Source organism: Corvus moneduloides, chromosome 11 (assembly GCF_009650955.1).
Source record: "Corvus moneduloides isolate bCorMon1 chromosome 11, bCorMon1.pri, whole genome shotgun sequence".
In the NCBI taxonomy this organism is placed as follows: domain Eukaryota; kingdom Metazoa; phylum Chordata; class Aves; order Passeriformes; family Corvidae; genus Corvus; species Corvus moneduloides.
Window position 1 is genome coordinate 1,165,266 of NC_045486.1, and position 20,679 is coordinate 1,185,944.

General features: G+C 46.9%; 2 protein-coding genes across 3 annotated transcripts; both read right to left on the reverse strand.

The window, feature by feature from the left end:
• Positions 1-280: 280 nt before the first annotated feature.
• Positions 281-3,411, reverse strand: LOC116449534 (von Hippel-Lindau disease tumor suppressor-like). Its single transcript, XM_032121168.1, has 3 exons — positions 3,188-3,411; positions 2,619-2,729; positions 281-2,329 (listed from the first exon to the last, which is right to left on the reverse strand). Exons 1-3 carry the CDS (start codon positions 3,390-3,392, stop codon positions 2,145-2,147), a joined length of 501 nt encoding a protein of 166 aa, XP_031977059.1. The 5' UTR covers positions 3,393-3,411; the 3' UTR covers positions 281-2,144.
• A 1,445-nt stretch (positions 3,412-4,856) lies between these two features.
• THUMPD3 (THUMP domain containing 3) lies at positions 4,857-10,633 on the reverse strand. 2 transcript variants are annotated; one of them, XM_032120928.1, is made up of 9 exons: positions 10,307-10,633; positions 9,864-9,941; positions 8,821-9,357; positions 7,844-7,974; positions 7,358-7,427; positions 6,872-6,987; positions 6,579-6,686; positions 6,208-6,331; positions 4,857-5,974 (listed from the first exon to the last, which is right to left on the reverse strand). In XM_032120928.1, the coding sequence occupies exons 1-9, from the start codon at positions 10,523-10,525 to the stop codon at positions 5,843-5,845; spliced, it is 1,515 nt and encodes a 504-aa protein (XP_031976819.1). In that variant the 5' UTR covers positions 10,526-10,633; the 3' UTR covers positions 4,857-5,842. The 2 variants fall into 2 exon arrangements, with proteins under 2 accessions (XP_031976819.1, XP_031976818.1); XM_032120927.1 differs by having other exon boundaries at positions 6,579-6,689.
• Positions 10,634-20,679: the final 10,046 nt, after the last annotated feature.

The following is a 20,679-nucleotide window of genomic DNA, read 5'->3' on the forward strand; positions in this document are numbered from 1 at the left end:
CTGCATGGTGTCAGAAACATCTATTTCTCTGGGATTTCTCCCGTTCAGTTGTGCCCTGCCGCTTCCCGTGCAGCAGGTTCCCGGCACACCGTGCTCGCTCGGGCTGGCCCTGACCTGCTGTCACTGCTGCTCCTGAGATGGCCAAAGAGGCCGTGCTGGGAGCGACTGAAACCGTGCTAACACAGCTGCCACAAGTAAATGACGACTTTCACTCATCACTAACCCATCTGAGTAACTAGTAGGAGACTGCATTTCCCAATGTTCATGTGTTAGAGCCAGCTGGAGTTTCTCCAATCTTTTATTCTGATCCAAAGGACCACTCCAGAGCAGAAAAATACATTCTCATAAGACACACAAGAAATCACAGACCCCACCCAACTAAGAAATACCCAGAACGTGTGTGCCGTGTAGAGACTGTTAAACCCAACACCTAATACCAACTGTTACAGGAAAAGCTGCAGCCAAGCAGGCCAGCTTTCTGCCAGGGTCTGGCAGAGCTGCCATGCTTATTGCAGTGCACAGCCTCATAGACACCAGGAGGGAACCCCCTCCCAGGTATGGTTAAGAGCAGAGAAAGCACCCTCTGACCCTCAGGCTCCCTAGGGCACTGACCCATGTCTGCTCCCAAGGCCTGCATGGGCTCACTTTCCCCTCAGAGATCTGAGAGGTGGTAAGAGCAGAATTTGCCAGTAGCCCCATTCCTGCCCAGACACTGTCTGAAGCTGTGCTGATAGTTCATGAGAGCCACAACACAGCCCTGCAGCAACTGGCTGGGCAGGCTGTACACTCCAAAGTGTCTGTTTACTGATCAACCACAACACTTGTCAGAGTATCACAGGGATACAAACACACAGACACTGGGGAATATACCTGACAGAATTACAGTCAGAAAGCTAGCACACATTTCCATTTTTATGTCAAAGATCAGTTTCTTCAAATATGTAAGAAAAACAAGTTTACAAATAGGGAGGCATTCCATACTTACAAAATACATTGAGATTCTCTGTTTCACATCTGCTCTCAGAATGTACAGCTGGAAGGAAACATATTCACAGAAATAACCTGCTGTAATCAGTCTCCTACCAATCTGCTTCTAACCTGAGTTCCACCACATCTTGCTCGGCAGACAATTCATGTAACACTAAACTATGCTGCTTTGAACTCTCTGTGTGCATTCACTGAAGAGCACATTCCACTAAGACACGGGGGAACAGAATACAGGCAAAGAAATGTTATCTCTGTTTCTGCAGTCTGCCGCTAAGCATGGCCCTGTTTGTGAACTGGCTGTGTGAGCAAATACAGCTCCCACTGGTCCTGAGAAGGCACAGGCAGCTCAAGAGGCCCAGGCTCCCTGAAAAGGCCTCCTACTACAACCCAGACTATAGCACTGCAAGGGGAAAAGACAGAACTTAAAGCATCTACCTCCTGTGAACCCTGTAGAGGCTGCTGGGGAGGCAGCTTTGGGGAACAAGGGTGTCATAGAACTAGGATCTGGTCTGTGTGGCTGAGATCAGCCAGACAACAATCCTATGACAAAGGCAAATAAGGCATTCGAGGTATGATGAGAATAAAAACATGTCAGACCTAGAGTGGGTATGACATGGCTTTGTACGTGGAAAGGCAAGAGGCAGAACAACCTCCAAGCATTTACACTTCGTCTTTCCACCAATGTAATGTTTGTCAGACCTTCAGGCGGTGCTGGAAACCCTCATGTACAAACCCCCCATGCTCTGTGACCCACAGACACATTGAGGCTACACATGAAAGGGAAATTCCATCAAACCAAATTACTCAAACTAAATAGGTGACACTTACAACCCTTAGTCTGGGCTAAATTAATCCTTGGTGTAATTCACTTTCTCATACAATGAAAGTTACTTCGTATGAGTATTTTCCATATAGCTGCTCTGATCTTACCCTATGGTTTGCAATACATGTAATGAAGAAACGAACTGAGCCATCAGAACCTGGCATGCCTCCAGGTGCTGCTCAGTCTTTGGGATTTGACCTGCTATCACCAATGTTACTGAGTTTATGTTTCAAAGCTTTAAACAGAGGCATCAGTTCTTGGTGTTTCCTGGCGACTCTCGCTGCTCAGACTCAGGGGTTTGCTACTGAGGAAAGTACTGAAGTGAGTAATCGTGTTATTCCAGAATTTTGTTCCTCAGTGCTTCATTCCTCTCCAGAGAAAGCCGTTGAAGATCCTTCCAAATATCAGGATGATCCTCCAGCTCGTCATATAACGACTGAACAATGTCCAGTTTCCTGTAGTCCATTGGGCTGACCAGACTGCGCACAACCTGCAGACATCTCTCCTTCAGGGTGAACACTGCAGTTAAACACAAACGCAACACAACCTTGTCACGAGGGCTCTCGGCTGCTGCTCCAATGCCAATGATGCTGCTCTGAGCATGTGAACACACGGTACAGCCTGCAGCAGTGACCCACGACAGGCTGGGCTCTCCAGAGAGCAGACAGATGTAGTTCCTGCCAAGAGGCACCTCTTCCAGTGTCTGAGCAGGTTTAATTTCATGAGGATATGATTTCTCACTAATTGTAACAGGTCTGAAGAGACCAAGTTCAGAATTCCCTAGGGCACATGTAGTCCTGTCCCTTACCTGGCAGTGTGATGTCAGCTTTGGTCACATTGGGGGCTGCCACGAACAGCTCCTGCTGGTTGACAAGCAGCCCATCGTTGGTCCCTGCATCCCGGAACAGCCAGAGGTGCCCTGGCAGGGAACGAGGTGGGAATATACCAATTATGGCACTTTTTAATGAGTGGCTCTGAGAGGCATCTGCTCACAAGGGACAAAGCTAATCTCCAGCTCAGTTCCCTGTGCACAGGCCACTACCATGGCCCCAGTCACTGGTATGAATGGGGAGGAGAAAGGAAAAACGGGGAAATGAGAGGAAAAAAGAAAGAAAAGGAAAAGAAAAGAAAAAAAAACCAGCAGGAGGAAATGGGAAAACGAGAGGGGGAAAGGAAAAGAAAGAGCAAAGGAAATTGAGAGAGAAAAAGGGAAAAGGAAGGGAAAGGTAAAAGTGGAAGAAGGAAAAAGGGAAGAGAAAGGAGAACGGCGGCGGGGGAAGGCAAAAAGGTAAAGTCCACCGCGACCATCTCACCCACCCGGGCCCCGCGGCGCCCCAGCCTGTCCCGTCCCGTCCCGTCCCGTCCCGCCGCACCCACCCCGGTAGCTGCGCATGACGCGCCCGGTGCGCGGCTGCAGGACCGGGTAGCAGCGCGGCTGGCCCTCGAAGTCCAGCCAGACGGGCAGCACGTAGCGGGTGCTGTGGTTGTTGAAGACGACCTCAGAGAGCTCCCGCGTGTTGACAGAGCGCAGGACAGGCTCGGCCCCGCCCGGGCGCCCCGGCCGCGGCCCCGGCGGCGACATCGCAGCCCCGCGCCCGCCCCGGCCCCGCCGCGCGCAGGCGCCAGAGGGCGGCGCTGCCTCGGACCTGCCCCTCGCTGCCGCCCCCTGGCGCCTGCGCGCGGCCCTGCAGGGCGGGGCGGGGCCTGCGTGAGGGGAGGCCGGGGCGGCGGAGCGGCGCTGCCCGCTCGGGGACCCGCCAGAGCCTTTTAACAAATAGACGGAAAACAGTACAGGCGTTTGGCACACAAGTCGTCACCCAGCAGCCTCGGTTCACAGGTCTTGTGACTAAGGCACTGGGCTCACCAGGGCTGCCATAAACACCAGTAACAGTTAAAACTGCCAGTTCCCTCCTCTCCCGAGCTCTGCGTGCCAAAACAACATTCCTTTATCCTTGAGCTGTAAATTCCCAAACACTGTATTATCTTTCTCACACACACGAAAACACTAAAATTTGAGAAAAATTAACTAGATATTGGGACTAAATCCTTCCCTGTGAGGGTGGTGAGGCCCTGGCGCAGGGTGCCCAGAGAAGCTGTGGCAGCCCCATCCCTGGAAGAATCCAAGGCCAGGTTGGACAGGGCTTGGAACAACCTGGGATAGTGTAATTCACTGCGTGTCCCTGCCCATGGCAAGGGCTGGGACTGGATGATCTACAAGGTCCCTTCCAACCCAAACCATTCATTTTGCTTTTTCAAGTGTGTGATAACAGATATCCCTCCAAACACAGAATCACAGAATGGGTTGAGTTGGAAGGGACCTTAAATATCAACTCTTTCTAACTCCTCCACCCTAGGCAGTAATGAAGTATGTGAAGGCAGTTTAAGTGTCTTTTTCTCCACAGTGACTGCAAATTACAGTACTAAAAGCATAACAACAGTGCATTTTCCTTGTATGTCTCAACACCTTTCACCAGCTTTTTCTTTTAGAATACTCAGTATTCTCCAACAATACTTAGAGGAGGGATCATTTCCTAATTTCTGTCCCTCTAGCAGCCTGCGAGGGAGAAGTGTATAAATTGGTAGAGAATGATGCAAGAGAAACCATCACCAGTCAGTTACACCTTTCCCAATACAGGCAGAGGTATTAGAACTGCTGGCCATGCTTGTTTGCTGGCCCTTGCGCAAAATGAGTCACTTCCCCTGTGCTCCTTCTATGAGAAGAAAATAGTAAATTCACATCCTAGAACGTAGCTCATATCCTGATACTGTAAAGAAGCTATGAGCAGCACTATGGGATCACATGGCATATAAACAGTGAGGCTGATCGCCTTAACTGAAAAAAAGCCACTATTCCTCAGTGTCTGGTGCGAATCTTCCATGAAAAGAGAATTGCAAGCTTTAACAGCAACTGCTTCAAACCGTACAAACTCAGAGCACAAATTTACATTAGTAAGAGAGCAGAGCTATACAGACATCACTGTGCCTCATCTTCCCACATTCTTCAATCTGAACACGAACCAGAAAAAGAACACAATTAAGACTCATCTCTTTATGCAAAACTTCTAAAACTTTAATACTTGTCAATTCACCTCTGGACAGTTACACATACTTAGCATGAACACACTGTAATAAAAAGGGCAAACTGGCAATGTGTTTTCAGCCTCTGATGAGCAGAGTAAGAGGCTTGAGAAATCACAGTATGGTCACAGAAGAAAAAAAAAAATTTGCAACAATATTTTTGTGAATACTGTGGCAGCGTAACTGCGGTAGTTAAATCACCCAAGAAACTCAAATTGCCACCTTGATGTGCCCATGGTAGACACCAAAACCATGAACTTTTTAATACAACTGCTAAAAGAATCTCTGTCCTCAAATAGTAACCACAGACTGTATTCTAAGGCTGTGTGTTACTCCCTCACCCATGGCAATGGAATACTATAATATGGATTAGACATTTACTAGTAATTTACACTAAGGTGAGGTAACAGGCAAGAGAATCAGCAGCACAGCATACTGTCTGCCAACTGGAATTTGCTTATCAGACCACAAAAACCAGATACTGGTTTATTATTAGTTTACATTTGCGCAATGATATAAATTAGAAAACTACATTATGGATACTACCTCTGAACCCTTTAAGGTGAAAGTCTTAGTAGTACTGTTAGTCATTTGAAGATACAGCTCGGTAAATAAATTACTGTTACCCCCAGAGCTGCTTCAACATGTTTTCTACTGTAAGCAGAAGAAATAAACATTTAACTGAAAAATACAAGAGAAGATTCAGGCCAGGGAAAGAATTACTAATTCCACTAACCGATTTCAGTTTGGGTGGCAGGGAGGTGATTTAGATAGTAAGGTTTCAGAACACACAGTAGAACTGGTAGCTCTCAAGTTGATCCCTGGTTTAATTGTGTGACAATTTCTGCATAGGTTGTTTGGTTTTGAAACTGACAGACCTATGCTCTCAGGTGTCTGCTTTACCAGATGGCTATTCAACAAAGTCTGGAGGTGTCTCATCTTCTTCCACACAGTTTACCAGAAGGATCTTCTCTCTTCTGCTCTCTCCCAGGTGCGCCTCAGCAGATACACTGCAGCATGGAGTCCCCCCACATTCACCCACACGGTCTGAGCTCTGCGCCAGATGTGTCCCACGCGGGACAAGGCCTGCAAGCCAAAACCAGCCCAAGAATGCTGTTAAGACAATAACATTATTTTTTATTATTCTTTAACCCATCTGATGACAACATTAAGGGACTTTTCAGGTCCAAAACTGCATTTAAGTGTTACTAATTATTGCTCTATAAGTGGAGTATCTTTTGTAATGATGATGGCTTACAATTTTTCCCTCAATGTATTTTCAAGTGTAAATAGGTTTGATTTTCTCTCACAGAACAAACCTTGGCAAAGCATTTCTTGTCCTGGGTAAGTAGCACAGCCCTGCCCGTCCCTGGGGTGCAGATCCGGCCCATCTCCATCAGGCAAGCTGGGTAGAGATCCCAGTTCTTCTTCTTCGACCCTATCCTGCAAGATACATTCAGATCCCCATTGTGATCACCGACACCAGTTCAGTGTTGGTCTCCCAGACATCAATCTGCTCATTCAGGACCCCAGTTACTGTTACTTTCAAGCTTCATTTTTAACATAGGGTTCATAACTCCTTCCCAACCGGGCCCATCTAAGTACCTAACTGGGGAGCAGCCCAGCCCTGGACCAGGACAGTGCACGCAGCCACGGCAGTGAGGCGCAGCACCTGCCCAGCACATCTCACCTCTTCCCGAAGGGCATGTCTGTCACTACGATGTCCACGGAGCCCGTCCGCAGAGGAAGGTTGCAGATGTCCCACTGGATGATGTCCAAGGGAACACCCAGGGCAGTGCTGCTGCAAGAGCAAAGGCAGTTACCTGAGACATGAGCACTCAGGTTTTTACACTGGGGAGGTCTAGAACGTTGGCAACAAAATCAACTAGCAGATATGAATCAGACACTCAAATGCATCATTGCAAAGTGGATTTCTGTGCATACAACACTGCAGGAAAGGAAAATCCCTCATGCTCTTCTCACCTGTCCTTACTCTCGTTTTTCCTCAGTAAGGAGCAGATGTTGTTTGCTGCTCTCTTCACTGCCTGAGGGCTGTTATCCCCTGCAATGTGGTAGCAGTAGGGCCATTCTGCAGCTCCCTGGGGGGAAAATGGTAATAAGCAACATTAGCATCAACATTGCTTGAATGAAAAAAACCCCAGAATAATTTCTCAAACATGACAGAATACAATAAAGTGACTGCAAGTGGATGGCAGGGAATTTAGAATTCTGTAACAGACAGCTGTATTATGCACCTTTAAAGCTCAAAATACTTTTGGATTTAGCTTCTTCCTGCTATGTTCTAGGGAAGGAAAATGAGGTAATTTGCAAAAAGTGTATTTGTATCTGTTCAAAAATTGGTGAGATTGGAGCTTAAAATTCAGTCATTACCAAGCAGACTTACACATATTATTCAGCTGCAGATATAGACAAGTTTCATTAAGTTTAAAAAAATCAAGGAAGAATCACCTCTATTGGTATCGCACCTGTACCACACATGGGATCAACTATGATATCTGTGGGCTGGGGATCACAGAGTCTGAGGAACAGAAGAAAAGATATGGTGAGAAATGTCTTAAAAACCTGAATTTCTGTAAAGAAGGGAAAGTGTACTATTTTCATCACTCTGATTCTACCCTTCTAACAAAAACCTTCATGTGATTATTTTTTCCACTAGTTAATCACTATTTTATAACCAGCAATGCAGTAATAGTCTTTCAAGAATGTGATACACTATTTTGAAACTTGGCTAATACAGCAAATGTTTACTTTCCTTGGCTGGGAAACACCCACTGGTATTACAAGGCATGTGGTGTCAGCAACTCCAGGTTTTTTTAATTTATTTTTAAGAATTAACAGAAATGGTTTCTGAGGAAGCAGTGGGGGAGATAAAAGGTTTAATTTCTGAAACAAATAACTTGTTAACCGAGCGTAATACAACACAACTGCCCTGACCTGAGCATGCCGTAAGCCAGAGTTGAACGCAGCGTTGTGGGTCCAAAGTGTGTGATGTTCCGTCTGTGGAGACTCTCTTCAGTTAATGCAATCCCCACCACGACTTCATTGCTGTGAATATTCAGAAGAACCTAAAGAAAAAACTTGAAGTGAATTTCAGGAGTAACAGAAGCTTTCCACAGAATGCCTGGTAAATACTTACAGGAATCTTAGATGGTAATTTAAAATCCAGGAATGATGTATAAAAAAGCTTTTCTTCATGGAAGTAAAGCAAAGCACCATTTCAATAGGACAGAATTCAGGAGAGCATTCACAGAGTCTCTCATTCACACTGAATCTGTTGCACAAGACTTCTCAAAGTGCTATAACCATTGCACTGGCTTCTTAAAGGATTTGGTTTGTAAGTCTGGGGGAGAAGCCTGGTAACTCCTGCAAGACACAGTGAAGCATCTGCAAAGCAGCAATAAAAATCGTATTTGTGGTGGGGACTACATTAACTAGCAAGGTGAAATCTCACTCCAGGACAGTGGCCAGCCCTTAGTAAACCAGCAAGAAAAACTCAAGTCTTTCTGCCCCTCAAAAACGGTGGTTCCTCACCACCGACAAGCCAGGGGTGCCAGTTGTATTTTCCCAGCCTCTGCTCTCTCCTGACAGGAAATAAACACCAGACAGTTATTGTTAATTCTTTTTGTCCCCTTTACCCCCAAACCAGCTTCCATATGGAGCATTTCCTGGTAACTTAGATGGGTATTAAACAATGCATTAGAGGATTTACTAAAGCTGAAAGCAAGGCAAGTGCTTCGATCAGAGGACACACATAATGTGCCAGGGAAATGAATGCTTCAGAAAAGGCCAATTTCAGCATTACCAGCTTTCAGTTCCAGAGTCTCTGGAAGGCAGTTTGGGGTTCTCTAAGCATCAGAAATAAGAACTAAAAATTTGTACAGCAGAAACTTAGGTAAGGCATGCCACTATACCTCCACATCAAAATTAGTCATGTCAGCTTTCCACTGGAAGTGCTCTTGCACAGCTCCGCCGAAGTCTCTTGCGGCCTCATTCGATGTGAAGCTGTGCTTGTCTCCAGCTCTGTTGCACGTCACTCGGAACCTCAGCACCTTCGCCTCTCCTTCACTTGTCTGACTGTCACCAGCCTTGGTCCCACTCTCAGAACTCGCCTGCACTTCAACTTTCACATCTGATTGCTTGTTATCTTCCTCCTCCTCCACCCCATTTCTGGATGTCACTCCTTGGGGCTTCTCTGTATTCTGGCCACCAGTGGGTTCCACAGCCACAGGGTTTTGGGCACAGTCCTCCTGGTCATTCGTGTTATTTTGGTCTGCTCCTCCCTCTTCTCCACCATCATTCAGCTTCTCTCTGCTTGCAGGACTCTGCAGATTGTGTTTTTTGCGTTTTGTCTTTTTCTTTTTCAAGCTGTTGTTCAACTCCCAAACTTTCAATGGATCGGTCCAGGGCAGCTTTTTAACCAAATCTTCCAAATCCTTTAGAGCATCTTCCTTTAACAGACAGAAAAAGTTGTGCTTTGAAGTCATTCCATACTTTAAAAAATTATCCTTTGTTTTTAGGTCTCTCGAAGTAGTTTATTGAACATTAATCCACTACATGTTTAAGCAAAGCTTACAGGTTTTTGTCTGTTTATGCCACAACTAAACGGAATTACACTGAAAATCACCAGACCCACAGGACTTCATAATTTATCTTGTAAAACAGACAACGCCATATTAAGTGACCAAAGTGACACTTCACTGTCCTACGCCTGTGACCTACAAACATGGCATCAGCTCTTATCCCAGATTCTGCCAATGCAAAGTATTTAACTGTAGAAATTATGTTAAACGACATGGCCACACTTCCATCTACAAGCCAGAAAAAGAGAACTGGAATAATATCACAAATGAAAAACTTGTTAAGCAAACAGAATACTTTGATATTAGTCTTAAATTTAAAACCCCGAACAACACTCCAAATCCCAGAACTGACTGAAAAATGAAGAGTAACTCACCTTATTTTCATTAAACTGATAGTCTTTGAACTCCTGAACAACAACAAATAAATTATCCACTGACCTCAGACGATGGACCTAGAAGAGATGAAAACGCACGGCGACACATTACTAACCGTGTGCTGTAGGGACTGTGTTTACTGTCGTTAGAATTTTGCCATCTTATGTCGTTTCAGAGACTACAGTTTTCCACCTTTAGGCCCCACGGGAGTTATCAGTTTACATCTTCGCACTGGTTTAACGTCCCCATCTATTTCATCTCCCTCCAAACCCCAATAAAGGCGGATACAGCTGCTGCACCCAGGCCGGCCGTGGCCGGGTGCGGAACGCTGTCCGTACCGGAGGCCTCCGAGACCGAAGCGCCCCGCTCGGAGGGGCTGGGACGCACCGAACCAGCCCCGCCCAGGGCGGAGCGGGGAGCGGGGCGGGCAGCCCGCACGGACCTGAGGCAGGCTCCGGGCCGGGACCTCGAAGTAGATCTTGCCCCGATCCCTGCTGATCCTGGATGCCGAGCCCAGCTTCTCCTGCACCTCCTCGGCCGCCGTCTGCTCGAACCCCGTGGGCACGGTAGCGCCGATAACGGCCGCGAGCTCCGCGCCCTCCTGGGCTGGGGCTGGGGCCGGACCCAGCCCCGCGTCGCCGGCCGCCTCCCCTTCTGCCATGCCGGGCTGCCGAGGAAGGGCGGGCGACCGCCCACACCCACCCACGACAGGCCCCCCGGATCACCCACGGCCGCCGGGCGCACCGCCCCACGCGGCACTGCCGCCCGCCCTTTCCGCTTCCGTGCCGGGCGGCACCGCCTCCACCGCCCGCGGTGCGCGGCTGGGCGCGGGCGGGAGGCGGCGTCGCGGCCCCGCGGAGCTCGATCCGGACGGACTCGCGGGCAGCGCCTGTCGGACTCTCGGCCGGGGTGGGCGTGCGCGGCTCCGTGCGTGTTCCCACCCTGTGACACGGGCGTTCATGTTCCTCGAGGAGCGCTGGCGGGCCCGCGGGTCACTCCCCGGCTCCAAGCCCAGCCCTCCGGGAGTGTGGGTATCCCCGCAGCCCCTCTTCGGCTCCCGGCGCTGAGCTCCAGAGCTGGGCTGCGGGGGTTCTGGCCCTTGAGCACCCACATAGCCGCCGGTGCTGCCATAACCCCAGTGCCGTGGGTGGTAAACCGTAGGGGGGCCATTTCTCTTCTCGTTCCTTGTTACTCAGTTGTCTCGATGGTTCGGCTGTTTTCTTTGGTGTGTTTCCAGAATTAGAATTATTTTTTAAAGAAAAATTTAGTGGCTAAATGTTTTTTTCAGGAGAGACAGAAAGAGAGGCCACTCTTAGCTATCTGCCATGGCCATGCCCCTGTCACCATGACCAAGTGTGAGCTGCATGAAGCTGAATAGGCACTATTTTCCCTCCTCATTTCAGGTCCTGGAGTCTTTACACCCAGCACTGGATTGATAAATGTAAGCACAACTTGTCCCTGCAGCTTCTACCTCTGCAGGTGCAGCATGTACTGTCAGCAGCACTGTTTGTGTTCATTTCCCCATGTGTGTTCTGTTCTGCTGTCACATTTCATGTTGAACAGGAGGCCTGAGGTGCTGCTCCTGCCATTGAACCTTCTGAAGCATTGCTTTGCTTTCAGATGAGAAGGATGAGGGAAGGTGTGGGTTGACTTGTGATTCAAGTCTGAAAATATACTATGAAACCCGTGTAATTTGGGTCATAAACATGCTGGAGAAAGTTTGTGAAATGGCTTCAATGAGAATTTAAAAATAAGCTAAAGCAGAGGTAGTCACAGATTTTGCTCAGCTTTATCCTGCAGCAACACCTATAGCAAGGCAGAACTTTGTGGTTCAAGTGGGACAACAAGCTCAGATTGCTGAGCTACTTTAGAAGAATTTTCAGCATCTTTTGGTGAAGTTGTTTGCCAGACACTTAAATGAACTCCATGTGTCTGGCCTAGCACCAGCAGCTCTGACCTTCCCAGCTGGCCTCACACTGAAAGGTGAGAAGCGGGGATCAGCTTGCTCTGCTGCAGCTCTTGGAATCTGTCCAGGCACCACTTGGAGAACAGTTTCTGGTTGATGACAGGTCTTGTAGCAGCTCTCCTACCTGTGTTTTGAAAGGAGGGAAAATACGACAACTGTCTTCATGACCAAACCAGAGCAGTGTTGTGTGTCCATTATGAACTCCTTCCTAGAGCCAAGGAACCAGACTGGCTCCCAGGATCAGCAGCATTCAGTTAAAGTGAGCAGGTGCCTGTTGGGCATGTCTGGGAGCCCTGTTTACAGGGAATAGCAGTTCCTGATTAGCTGGCAGCATTGTTTTCGTGGCTGGCTTAGTGCACACCTGAGGAGGAGCATTGCTGTCCACTTGTCTGGAAGGTGCTCCACGTCTGTCCATTTGGAATCTGTATCAATAGCACGCTGGATCCCAGAGGATGCTGGGTGTTTCTGCACAACTCTGCTCCTCAGGGTTGTCAATGGAATGATGGAAATAGCAATTGTCCAGCTAACCAAGGGGTCCTAATATTATCCTGGAATCATCATTATTTGTCTCACAATATTGGCACACAACTAAAGAATATTTGCCGTACACTTAACTTATTAAAACCAACAACTTATCCTGTAATTAGGACCAGACCAGGTTTCTCCAAGCCCCATCCAACCTGGCCTTGAACACTTCCAGGGGTGCAGCAGCCACAGCTTCTCTGGGCAGCCTGGTGGCCTCACCACCCTCACAGGAAAAAATTTCTTCCCAATGTCAAATCTCGTTACCTAATTTTTCTTAAGTTTTACTATTTTCATGTGTGTGAGAAAGATAATATAGTATGGTGTTTGGGAATCTACAGCTGAAGGATAAAGAAATGTTATTTTGACACTGAGAGATTAGGAGAGAAGTGAACTGGCTGTTTAACGGTTACTGGATGGGGAAGAATTAGTCAGTGTTTGTAGCAGCTCTGGTGAGCCCAATGCCTTAGTCACAAGAGCTGTGAACTGAGGCTGGTGGGTGATAAGACATGACAAAGAGTTCACAAGTCTAAGTGAGGAACTGTGTGTCAAACCCTTGTTGCTGGAGGTGTTTGGTTAATGGGACTGTCCTGCCTTTCCTGTCCCCAGCAGATTTTGCACAGGAACAAATAAACCACAATTAGCAACGTGTGCTGGGCGTGCAGGAGAGCTGCAGTGTGGTGGTGGTGTGCAGTGTGGGTGGCTGCAGAGCTACTCTGGGCGATCAGAGCAGTGATAAGGCCACAGAGGATGAGCAGCTCATTCTACAGAATGTGAGAGGTGTGCTGAAAATGTCAGACTGGTCAGCCCTGCTGTACTGGTCATACACCTGTGCCCAGGGACCGAGCTTGTCACCTGTGATATCTGTGAAATGGAAACTGCTGAGGGAGCCTCATCAGCAAGAAACTCAGTGCACACACATCACCTTACAACTCTGAGTTTCATGAAAACAGTGAGAGGTGTTCCAACGCCTTGCTTAATTTTTACCAGGATAACTGAAATTAACTTATTGGATTAGTTTAATTAATTTGTTAGGGTGCAAACGAATTTACAGAATAGAATTTCCAATACTGAAGTGCCAAGTTATGCCTGCACCTGCCTTGCCTGGAAAAAACACTTGGTTTGAGTTCATTTCAGAGCTGCAGAATGAATTTGATGTGAACTGATCTGGTTTGTCTTGCAGTGACGCCTAGGCATGTGTTGTATAAATTTCACCCAGCACTTGAGTTTGCAAGGGTTAAAGTTCTTGGAGCAAGGAAATACATTTTCTTCCAAATCAGCCTTTCAGCACTCAGATGCAAAGGCTGTGCTTCCTGGGACATACCTACAGAGGAGCCTGGGCTTCAGGAGCAGAAAAACACAAGTGGTGCTCCTTGCAGCAGCCCAGGTTTTTAAAGCGTTAAGGAGTGCTGAGATCCCTAAACATGCAAGGCCATCATGGAAAAGCTGGAGGATAGGAAGATCTCATATCCAGGATATGTCATCCTAAGAAACCCACATTGAAGAAAACATTTTAAGTGAGACAGTTGATCTTTTTCAGTGTCTGGATTTTGCTTCAGGCCATCTCAACTTTTACTTTGGACGGAAATGGATCACAATCCAAATTAAATATCATGACTACTCCAAATCCTTGGCAGCAGCATAGCAGAGTCCCATGTGAGCTGCCACATGTCATTCCAGATGTGTTGGTTCTGTCAGCAGCAGCCTGTCTGCATCAATGATGTGCAGCCAGGGCCTCTCTGATGTCCCTCATCCAAAGACCATCCAGGCTTTAGGCCACAGCAGCAGCATCCCACCAGCACAGTGTTGGGTCCAGTGGAATGATCTGGGTGTTTCACAGTTTCCCTGGGCTCTGGGTTCCCCTGTTCCCAAGTGCCATCATGTCTTGCAGGCTGATGGGAAGGATGAGGCTGTCAGGGTGTTCAGGGTCCTGCCAGCAGAAAGCCCAGAGTGCCAGGTGGAAAAAGCAAGTGTCCTCCATTCAAGACATCCTGCACCTACTTCATTAGGAGAGAAACTCTTATATTCACTCATTTGTTTGATGTGGTTTGTGGAGACTTTATGAGTTAAACCTCAGGGCAAACAGAGTTTGCCTGAAATGTCCTTAGATAGAAGGAAGCATTTCAGCCATCCTGGAAGTGCTGCTTTGGAATGGCTGAGAAGGAACCACAGCAATGCTGCCAATTCAGACCGTGACGGGGGAAAGCATGAATGGATCAGCAGTCCTGACTTCAGGTAGCATCGGGACTCTGAGAACAGTCAGCATGCTGGTTTTTCTGTGAACTGCCAGGCAACTGCAAATGACTTTTTTGTACCCTGAAGCAGCAGCCTGCTGCACCACGCTGCTGCCTCCAGTCCGTGCTGTGGTGGTAGCTCTGTGGCTCCCACCTGGATTCAGTACAAGTCTGTCCTGCTTGGGCTTTTCCCTTTGGCTCAGCACTGCACGAGCCTTTTTTAGTTTCTGGCAAGTCACAAATATGTAACATTTCCCAGCTGCCTTTCTGTCCTTGTACTAGCATGCTACACTGCAGGACAGGGCAGGATTAGCTCTTGGTTGTGGTGACAGAACATTTTAGATCCAAATTCATGGACAGCAAAACCACATTTTCTTGTGGATCTGAAGAAAATCACACACTTGTGTAGGAATGAGTGGCTTTCCATATTCTGCCTGTTTAGTCACAGTTCTTTTGAAATACATATGAAGGTAGGAAGTGAGTATTTCTGGGATAACCACCTTGCCTTCACTAGATACACTTGAGGCTCACCTCAAGGTTATCCTGGGCTCAGTGTGAGTCGAGAAGAGACTCAAGAAATTGTAGTCTTTGGCTCTTTTTACATCTCTCCCTACATTCTTAAAGCACCCTCCTCTGGTGAGCTGTCTGAGCTCTCATATCAGAGATCACACAGCTCTGCCTTCATGGAAACGTGTGCTGCAGAGAATGAGGGTGGGGCTGGACATGGGCCTGGCACATGGGTTGCACTGAATGGCCACACTGGGTGCGTGGCTGTTAAAGGTCAGTTCTGACAGGAGGAAGGATACTTCCTGCTTCCCTTGAGGAAAATGATAGTAGATGGTAATAGGACTGGATTTAATTGGATCGGGCTTGTTTTGTTGGGAATGGAAAGTGAAACAATACCAGTTAGGGAATCTCAGAAATAAGATGGGGTTTGATCAATGGTTCCAAGGTAATTTCTTCAAAGTTAATGTCAAACATTGAATTCTGCTTCCTAAACGTTTTTCCTTTCTTCCTACCATAAGCAGTCCTGCCAAAACCTGTGACCTGAAGAAGGAGCTGAGCTGCTCTGGCTATGGTTTATGGGCTCAGTAATGCACAAGTACAAGAATTTAGAAGAATTTGGAGAAGGTAAATTTGATATCTATCAATGCCAAATCCATCTCAGAGGCCTTGTAACCACTGACCTCAGAGAGGAAATTTTCAGAAATACAGAGTAGAGTTTGAGACTTCAAGAATGTTGTCTTGAAGCCATGTTTGATGCCCCAAGGGACTGCTTCCTGGTTCCAGAGGTTGCTTTTAAAAATATCGTTTTGTATTGCAATATGTGCGCAGCAGACTGAAATCAAAAATTTGCCCTTCCAAAGTAAAAATGCTGTGAGCAGTATAGAAAGCTTATCAGGGAAAGATGCGTGTGATGGTGCCAGGCTCTTCCCTCCTATGACCTCTTGAAGAAGGTTCTGCTTTCAGGGGACTGTGGGCAAGGCTATACCACTTCTTCCTCAGTGGTATTCCAGCTGCATCCTCTCTGGTACTGGAGTTACTTCCTCTTGTGCTACTCTTGTGCTTCCTCACTGCTACTCAGAAGGTTGCCAGGGATTTACTACAGGAGTGAGGGTTAGTGTGGGGAATTGTTCAGATCACCTTTTAACCTACAGCATCTGCTTCTGACCCGACACTCAAATTTACTTTGAGACAACTTAGTAAAGAGACGATTCCTACACACATAATTAAACAAAAAATCAGGCAAAGATTAAGTAGTTTACAATTCAGGATTTTTCATGGGATTTTAACCTCAACTGGTGCTGGCAAGGTCTGAATGAAGTGTGGGTAGACAGCCTGTGGTGTGAACTGCAGTCAGACAGGGCTAATGGGGTCTAGTCCTTTGTGCTGCCTCAGTGGCCTGTGTGGGGAAGGGAAGAGGTTGCACAGTTCAGGATTTCTTCCTCTTCCAGCCAGAGATAGAACTTTATGGTCTTGAATCTGCTTTGGCAGCCAGGACACTGGGATTGCTCACAGTGCTGGTAGAGCTGTCATGAGATTTAAGGAATGGAAAACTAATAAACCCTACAGTCTTTTTTAACAGATCTGGAAACACAATTCAGAAGGGGAGGGGAATATATAATCTCATGCAATGTGCATCGTTGTATTTTTCTGTTACACCTGATTAGCTCCTACCTGAGTCCAAAAGGCCACTGGTGCTAAGAATGTACAGCCTTGGGAAGCTACCACGGGCACTGCTAAGCATCTTCAGAGTCTGCAGCTGTGTTTTACTAATGTCTTTGATCTGAAGCTTTGTTTTCCTAACAGCTAATTTATCAGTGAGCAAATTGAAGCTTTTGCATATTAACAGACTTGCCAAGTATCACTTAGGGGCCAGAACAGAGGCTAATGGAATTATAAAGTCTCTCCTCCACACCCAAAAAACTCCCCCTCTTATGAAGTCTATTTAATTATTTTCTAGGATGGAATGTACAAGATGCATAGTGTATTGCAGTATCAAAAGAGTTCAGTTAATTTACCTCCGTTAACCTCTGTGTGACCCTGCTCTGGGGACTGGAGGATCTGTCACTCCTCTCGCTGTTGGCCCAACATCTGTCGTGTTAAACCACATGTTCAGAGGATGCATTAAGTGCTCAGCACTCCTGCTATTGCTGATATTTTGAGGTGAGAAAAAATCAGTTTCAGGCTCTTTTCTCTAGAACCAGGGTTCTGTGTTCCAAGCAGTGGCACACAAGTGCTGTAACCTCTTTCATTCCAAGCCAGCGTAACCAGCACCTGTCAGTGAGATTGCCTGTACACAAGAGCTGCTGTTCAGACCTTTGTTCCTGGCTAGTCAGTTATTTCCAGCTAATCGTTAGTCATTGCTGTGGGAGGAGCAGCAGAATTATTGTAGTGCTTAACAGACCACAGTGACATGTGAGGTGCTGTGTGTCTGGGCATGAACATCACTGTGTCCTGTGCACAGCAGCTTGTATGGTGCAGGGAGGCTCTGCTGGATGTACTGGGAAATCCCAACTCCCTAAACAGCAGAAGCTTGGCAGAAATTGGAGTGACCTTTGTGCCAATGACTCTGTTGGGAATTTTCTTAGCCTGCATATAACCTGTATGGGCATTGCAGCTGGATATGGCTGCGGACAGCTCAGCTGAATTGTCAGCTAATTTCTTCAAATATATCCTGCAGAGAAGATTTAAGTTATGTTACTGAAGGGAAATCCTTCTGTTGGGAATATTTGAAAGAAGACCGGCACACACACACTTAAAAAGACATTTTTGGGGAGCCTGGGGTTTTGGGTTTTATTTAAAAAAGTCTGATCTACTAGTAAAAGCTCATTTCTATTAAACATGCTTTTAAGTGGGAAGCCTGCACTGTTTCTTACCACGTGAAACAAACGGTTTGATCACCTCCTTAAAGTCTATTCTGCAAAAAAATGCACTTTTGGAATCCTATCCCTGTGCTTGGGATTTCAAAGCGGGAGAGCTGCTCAGAGCGCCTGTCGAGGGAGTGGGGGAGTATGTGGACAGGAAACTGTCTCCATGTGAGTCACTCTGGAAGGGGGTTTCCCTAAATGAAGTGACTTAATCTTAGGTATTTTCTGTGAGGCTGTGTAACAATAGGCAGAAACTAGCTCTAGCATGTGCAGTGCAAGATCTATCTACATCCATCTGTGCCTCTTACTGGGGTGTGGTAAGGACTTAATTCAGTCCAGTGAACTGAGTTCATGGCTTTCAGGGTTAATTTCACCTCTAGAAGCATAAGCATGCACAAATCTGAAATCTCATTTAAAAAGTACATTTCAAAAGAAAGTATCACCTGGACAGTGAGAGGTCTGAGTGCTGCAGTTGTGTGAGAGAGAGAACAGAACTAGGTGAGAATAGCATGCAGTGGAAGGACTTACTTGAGAGTCACATCCCATCTACGTAAACTCAGCATCCCATTTGTCTGAGATCGCTGTGTGACAAAAGTCATCTTTACAAATAATTTTTCAAGGTGTTTGTACATCAAGGCTAGTGAAAGCAGTTTCATAATTCAGGTGATCCTTCCACCTGTGCCTCACTCTTCTTCTAAAATAAATTATTATGTGGAGAGAATACTTGACTGCTGCACATGAAAGGACAATGGGAAGAGAGTAAGAAGTGGAAAATGGTTTCTGTGCCTCCCCCTGGCTTGGGAATGTGAGGAGGAAGAAAAAAAGATGTGAGGATCTGAGAAGTCAAAATGGCAACACTGCAAGGAATTTCTGGTTTGCATCTAGACACAGTGACAAAAGGAACTGGGCAGAGCTTTAGCTGGCTTTGGGGCTGCTGCCAGGCTCCTGAAAAATTCTGAATATGTTCTTAAAAAGGTTCAGTATTTCCACCCCCATTTTAAAGATAGATAGGGAAATGATCATTTAAATAATAAAAAAAGGTAGTATCTTGCTTTTATAAACACCGCCACCCCTCTCACATCTGAGTGATTTTGGAATCTGCTTGTGTTGTGAGTTTGAATGTGCCTGTGGCAGTGGGACTCCTGTTCCCTCCTATCACTGCTGTGGTGACAACACGAGGGCTCTGCAGCTGTGCTCCACTTGTGCTCCGCTTGTGTAATGGCTTTGGAAATGCTGGCTGAAACCAACTGAAAACCTAAAGGAAGGATTCAGACCTTGGTTGTCTCCTCTTGAGCCCTTGATGGTACCTGGGATGGGGACAGCGTGTCCAAGAGCGGGCACCCGGGACAGGTGCTGCTGGAGCACTGTGGGGAGGGCAGGAGGACATGGCCCCTCTGAACATGGGCTCGGGAGCTGCCCGCCAGATGGGACCTGCCCACAGGCCCAGCTGGAAAACTTCTGGAGCAGGGAAGGAAAATCTGTGACTTTTTTCCCATTCTCTCTCCTTCTCTCTCTGCCATGTTTGTTCAACGTGCTGGCAATTGTGCTTGAATCTGTGGCTTGACCCATCACACATGCCTTGCCACAAACCCTCCTCTCCCTCCCCTCCAGCCCCGCAGGCTTGAGGGACCTTTTATCAACCAGGTCTGAGATCAGTGCTGGCATGGGGAAGGTGCCTGCTTGCAGGTCCTTCTCTCCTGGAAGTGCTGTGCAGGGAGCATCAAGGTGAGAAGCGACAATGTGCAAGCATTGCATTTCCTGCTACCTGTCCTGCCAAACCCAGCATCTCCTTCAGGCCTCTGGGCTTGCACAGCTCACGCAGGGACTCATAGGGAATTGCATAAGGTTCATAGTGCAGCAAGTGGACAGCCCTTCCTCTGCTAGGAAAAGGAGTAATCCTGGATAATGTGTCTGCTTACTGCTACACCTTCATCCTAAGTAATTTTAAAAGGATGATGTCAGTAAGATGAAAACTCAGATTTGATAATTAAGTTTCCATTCTAAACCCACAGACCCCAACAGGGTTTTGTGAAGCACCACTGATCTGTATTAATTCTTCATACAGTTACATGCTCTTCTGGGCCAGAGACAACCCGCTGCACGTTATGGTTTAATTTCTGGGTATTACTGTGTTGTGATGAATGTTCTGTCTGAGCAGATATCTGACTGATTCCTTAACAGATTCTGCAGCACTGGGTTTTTCAGAGGCTGAGAGGAGATGCCTTCCAAGTTACACAGTGTTGAACTCAATCTGTGAAGTCAGCCACGGGGAATCCAGGCTTCCCTTGAAACCCAGCTCTTTGGCATTAAATCACAGAGATATTTTAAAGCAAAACTGGGAACATTGTGCAACTCTGCAGAGAGCAGAGTCCAGAAAAAACTCCAGGTTTAAATTTTCTCACTGTTTTTCTGCTATTTAGTGACTTGTTTGTTCTATATCCATGACTACATGGCTGCTAGGAGCAGACTTTTATCATCAGATGTGGCTTATATGAAATACTTCAGCCATGGCAATAATTAGAGGATCATCAGTCTCCTGGGCTATGGATGCCAATCCTCTGGCTAGGTGCTCCTGCTCTCTAGACCTGCCCCTCCAGCATGCCTTACCCTGGCCTGGAGGGAATCCCTTCAGCAGGGACAGGGATTTAACTGAGCTGCAAAACAGTGACGTGAGAGAACCAAGGCTTGTAATTTTGGAATTCTGAAACATGATGATCTTTAA

What these genes read in the sequence shown, in the direction of transcription:
- LOC116449534 (XM_032121168.1), bottom strand. Translation starts at nt 3,392, where the DNA reads ATGTCGCCGCCGGGGCCGCGGCCGGGGCGCCCGGGCGGGGCCGAGCCT. An exon ending in CGTCATGCGCAGCTACCGGG is followed by an intron (nt 2,730 to 3,187) that starts GTGGGTGCGGCG and finishes GTTCCCTGCCAG; the next exon opens with GGCACCTCTGGCTGTTCCGG. An exon ending in AGCTGACATCACACTGCCAG is followed by an intron (nt 2,330 to 2,618) that starts GTAAGGGACAGG and finishes GTTTAACTGCAG; the next exon opens with TGTTCACCCTGAAGGAGAGA.
- THUMPD3 (XM_032120927.1), bottom strand. Translation starts at nt 10,525, where the DNA reads ATGGCAGAAGGGGAGGCGGCCGGCGACGCGGGGCTGGGTCCGGCCCCA. An exon ending in AAAAACGAGAGTAAGGACAG is followed by an intron (nt 6,690 to 6,871) that starts GTGAGAAGAGCA and finishes TTGCTCTTGCAG; the next exon opens with CAGCACTGCCCTGGGTGTTC. An exon ending in ACAAGAAATGCTTTGCCAAG is followed by an intron (nt 5,975 to 6,207) that starts GTTTGTTCTGTG and finishes TTTGGCTTGCAG; the next exon opens with GCCTTGTCCCGCGTGGGACA.